Genomic DNA, 4,928 nt, shown 5'->3' with positions numbered 1-4,928 from the left:
CCGTGCCTTGCAGTACGTCATCATTGCCGTCGTCTGGGACGGGGGAGGTGGCGTCAATGCCGCTAAACCGCCAGACACCGTAATCCACATCGCCGTTGGTGCCGGAGTTGGTGCCTCCGTCGAGAAGGTTCCGCTGCTCGCCCCCACGCAGGTCCACGACCGTCGGTGATAGACAAGAAAGGACTGAACGGCACAGGCGGGACGTGGGTCGGTGGGTCGGTGAGACTGAGGGGAGGCTGGCGAGCTGAGGCGCCCGCGAGAGGGGAGCCTGACGCAAATGGTGCTTTAGCGGCGTGAGGGGTAGGCTGATCGGTGCGTGTGTCTTCCTGATTTGGTCTCCCACCCCCAACGCCGGAACGTAACGAACTACGACCTGGGGCTCTTCATGGCCTGCGTGACCTTTTCCTGGCACCTGTAACCTCTCGGCTTTCCATCCGTTTCCCGCTAGCAACTTCGCAAGGGTCGAGGATAGGTCGAACGCCCAGGCTATACGGCAGCGCCGGCAACTACCTGAGCTCACCTGCGGTTGGGGGCTCCCACAGACGCACAGCACCGTCGGTTGACCGCTTTATTGCCGCCGCGGATGAGCCAGGCACCCCTGCTGGTGCTGAAGGTGCTGCGGCGCGCCCGCGACATCGAGCAAGCGAGCAAGTCCGACAGCAAGCACGTCGTCTCCCGGCGATGCGCAGGGAAGGTCGTTGATAGAATCCCCTCAACATTCGATTCAATGCAAAATCGCACGGAGTCCTCTCCTGAGCTCAAGGACCCGAGCACCCTTGATAACACAACCTATGTAATCATTGTTCCTATAATAATCCGCCATATGATGGTTGGAAATCTATGCAGGAGCAGCAATTGAAAGCGCGTTGTCGGCGAGGGAAGCATGAAATCGGTATCTCAACATGCAAGTAAAGATCTTCGCCACCGCCAAAACGACTTTTTCTCGTTCTTGTGATAGAATGGCGCTTGCAGTCATGGGCGCTGAAAGGATCGAGGTGCACGGCAGTACGGGTAAAAGTAAAACTTTCTAAAGCGCCTTGAGACTTCGTAGTCTGCACAGCCGTTGTTTATAATTGAAGTTATATTTCATCGACCTTGTCTAAATCTAGGAGCGCAAACTTTTCCTTGATTGAGGCGCGCAAACTTTTTCTGCAACAAAGCGTTTGCCTCGCTCATTGTCGTGGTATCCTATCCGAACTCAGCGCCGCAACGCCCAACACCAAACATCCGTGCCTCCTCTGATTTGACGTCCAGAGCGGGAGGATTGCGTTGTTCTCCAGACCCTTGGGGCTGATCGCCGAACGGTCACCAATTTCCCAGCTCAAGAAAAGAGATTTTTGAATATACAATTGTAATGGAACATAACTCTGAGTTTGGAGCCAGGAAAACATGTCTGTCGCAGGGCTAGACCACTTCCAGACCAAGATATTTTACAGCCCTTTTGGCTCAGCTGTAGCAATATTTATTCATCCTAGCGGAGTGTGTAGCTACCATCACACCTTTTCATAATAATATAGGAAGGCTTGGCATGCATGCATCGCAAAGCTCCAATAGCGTTCCACTCTGGCCGCCCCCGCACCTTTTCCACCCGACTACGTCCATCTTATGCACCAAGCTACCATGACCCCCATTTCCATTCCTCAGCTCACCAGTCCAAACATTCAACCCCCCTCTAACTCTGCTTACTTAACCCTATCCCAACCCGCTCCGCACCTTTTTCCCCTTCCCCCTTGCCCGCCCGCCCTCCCCTCTCCCTCCTTTCCCTACTCCCCCTCCCCTCCACTTCGCTCCGCTCTACTGCCTTCATGCATTGAAGCCATATCCTGTCCTGGCCAGCGCCACCTGAGCCGCATGCTGATACACCACCACCTGGACGAACTCCTCTGGGCCCATGCCGGGTCGCATGGGCAGCTTGCCGCGTCGGAACACGGCCAGACCGCGGGGTCGATTGACACCGTTGTTGAGGTCGGAGGACTGAGGAGATATACATAGATTGAACCAGAGGTGCAAGAAGTGTGAGGTGCAAGAAGCGTCAGTCAGGTCGACCAGCGGGGGTTTCATCAGGTGATTGCGTGAAGTTAACGCACGGGACCCCGGGTGGGGTGGAGTGGGGTGGAGCCGGGCACATGGGGGACGTGAGGGAGGGAGAAGGTCAACTTTTCAATACAAAAGTTACGGTCAAAATCAAAGTCAACAACAACGGCTGCGCACTGAGGGAAGGGGCCAGGAGGGAGATGTATACGGACCCTGGCGAGAATCGAACCCGAACGCAGGGCCTATGGGTAGGGGGGTCGTGTAGTGGTGTGGCCGCGGCGGTGTGGAGAAACTGAATGTCCGTTGAGAAAGTGGAGGATTGGCCGGGCGGGCGCTCTGTACGGCGTTCGGACAATGTCGTCGTACGCTGGGGCCTAGCATGATGTGGCCACTGCGGGAGGCGCCGTACAGACCCAACGCCGTACGCCGTACCTGTGAGTCGTATATGTCCTGCAGCTGCTGCAGCAGTCGGTCGGTTGGCATCATGCTCATCTGCAGGTCTCGGCAGAAACATACATACGTACGTACATACATACATACATACACACATAACCGCGATGGCAAGAAAATTTTCAGGGTTTTAGGGTTTATAAATCTTATACATTACGTCTTCCCCTTCGTCATCCCCGAAGGGGTTACCCGTCAGTGGGTGGAACATTACAATAGGTGGTATATTACAGTACTACAATGTTCGCCCTACTGTTGCAATCCCCCAAGGCCCCCCCCCCTTCCTCCCGCTAACCCACATCCCTGTCTCTCACCCGTGGCTCGCTCCCCTCGTATTCGGGCCACTGAGCCATGAGTGTAAGGCATGCCGTACAATCCGTACGATCTTCAAAGGCCAGCACTCGCATGTCTCGCCGGTCGCCGGACAGCGACACGTTTACCTGAAACCCGGTTTCGGTCACGAGGTGCGAGGTGAACGCGGAGGAAAATCCGTACGGCAGAAGGGGGGGAAATCAGCGGATCGGGGGAGGAGGCGGGGGAAAAAGATAATACAACATAATAGAAGATTGAGAGGAAGAATAAAGACAGCGGGTACGGAAATACGGGAAAGGCCATATGCGGATCAACATATGGGCAAAATACGAACCCCCCATACGAACCCCAATTTCTTATTCGAAAATGCAAATTCGAAAAGCATAGAATAAACGCAGGGCAGCCCCAGCGAGAGGAACAGTATACAATAAAGAGCGGGGAGGAGGGGAAACTGTACGAACCACGAACAAGTGAAGCTGCTGCCAGGGCAAGAGAGGGGGGGGGGGGGGAACTGTCAGAGCATGAATTGGTAAACTAAAGTCATGCTCCTAAATGCCGAGTGTGGAACAAAGCGGTAGCAGGTGGACGGCTTTCGGACGCCGGTCGCCACACGCGCCGATGGTGCCTAAAAAGCACAGACGAACACATGTACGAACGTTCTCCATTTTACGACTGTACGGCAAGTATTTCGCCTTGTACCTGCATGAAGCCCATTGAGCCGTCCGTATACCCGATGGTGGGCAGGAAGAGGGCCTGGAAGCGCTGCTGCCACCAGGGCCGTCTTCCTCCTTGAGGATGACGAAGGGGGGGAGGGAGGGAGGGAGGGGAAAATACACACACAGCAAAGTGAATCAAGAAAAGAAGAAGAGAAAACAACTGCCGTACACTGACGTCCAAAGTTACCAACAAAGCGGGTTTCATATAATGGCGCAAGGGACATGCATATGGAGTCGACTGCCATACGAAGTCAAAAAAGTCGCAAAGCGGGAGCGAAAGGGGGGAAGAGGCAGATTGTTTGGTGCTGTTGCTGATGCTGCTGGCCCTGATGATGCAAGCAACAGCAGCAACCGGTCACGATCTGTGTGTTGATGTCCAGAGCACCAACTTCGAAAGGGGATATTATATATATACATATATATATATATATAACGGGAGGGTGCGGCTGACCGAGGAGTTGGGTGTACGGGCGTACGGCACGGGAGTAGGAAGGCGAGGGTTTTGAAACCGTGTGTCTTGGGGGCTGTCTGACTGATGCTGAAACCCTAAGTGTCCCACCATCCTCCCCGAAGGTGCCAGGGTTCCGTACACCCACTGCCGTACTCACCAGCTCCCCCCACCCACCTGCCAGTAGCGATGCAGATCGACCGAACAGTTGCTCGTCCATCTCCCCGCTCTCCTCCCCCTGTTCCTCCTCATCACCGGTGCCGCTGCCCAACTCTGAAAACACCCGCAGAGCCTCCTGCGTCCGTGTACATATGGTGTGTGCGACGGGGGGGTATATCTTCGCCCGTGGCCGCTTAATTGGCGAAACCCTGCCTTCCCCGGTATTTCGGGGCACCCTCATCCGGTCACCCTAGCCGACTTCTCAGTGAATTGCTCGGGTCCCGCACCCACCACCAGCATCCAACGGAATCTGCCGGGTCGACGGCCATTCCTGGTCGTGTATGTATGCACATATGTATATATGTATATGTCTATGTGTATGTATGTATGTGTATGTATGTATGTCTATGTATGTATGTATGTATGTATGTATGTATGAATGTATGTATGTATGTATGTATGTATGTATGTATGTATGTATGTATGTATGTATGTATGTATGTATGTATGTATGTATGTATGTATGACTTAGATTACACTGTGGGCTGCGAGAGCCGGGGGCCGAAGCCGAAACACAGCGCAAGGGTCGGGAGCACACAGCACAAGTCGGTTAGTCTTGTGTGCTCCCGACCCCGACTCAGACTGCCAACACTCTACGCAGCCACTCCGCAGCCCCTCCATCTGGGGATGGCGCTGCATTGAATACACCACGAAGGGCTCTCAGGTCCCGCTAGAGCGAGTCCACAAGTCTCAGCTAGGGCAAAGTCAAAGGCTCTCTGAAACAACCCCCCAAAACACCACCAACGAAAACG

General features: G+C 54.4%; 1 protein-coding gene across 1 annotated transcript in view; it reads right to left on the bottom strand.

The window, feature by feature from the left end:
• Nucleotides 1-1,803: 1,803 nt before the first annotated feature.
• VOLCADRAFT_105043 (uncharacterized protein) overlaps nt 1,804-4,928 on the bottom strand; it is a gene marked incomplete at both ends in the record, with an annotated part of 9,528 nt that continues 6,403 nt past the window's right edge. The window contains 8 exons of the mRNA XM_002951247.1: nt 1,804-1,974; nt 2,088-2,210; nt 2,247-2,276; nt 2,467-2,526; nt 2,796-2,921; nt 3,255-3,272; nt 3,493-3,581; nt 4,135-4,252. Coding sequence (XP_002951293.1) covers nt 1,804-1,974; nt 2,088-2,210; nt 2,247-2,276; nt 2,467-2,526; nt 2,796-2,921; nt 3,255-3,272; nt 3,493-3,581; nt 4,135-4,252 — 735 coding nt within the window. The remainder of the gene's footprint in view (nt 1,975-2,087; nt 2,211-2,246; nt 2,277-2,466; nt 2,527-2,795; nt 2,922-3,254; nt 3,273-3,492; nt 3,582-4,134; nt 4,253-4,928) is intronic.

This window comes from Volvox carteri, assembly GCF_000143455.1.
Source record: "Volvox carteri f. nagariensis unplaced genomic scaffold VOLCAscaffold_23, whole genome shotgun sequence".
Taxonomy (NCBI): Eukaryota; Viridiplantae; Chlorophyta; class Chlorophyceae; order Chlamydomonadales; family Volvocaceae; genus Volvox; species Volvox carteri.
Note: the sequence above shows the minus strand (reverse complement) of the source record. Positions and strands in the feature narration are given on the sequence as shown.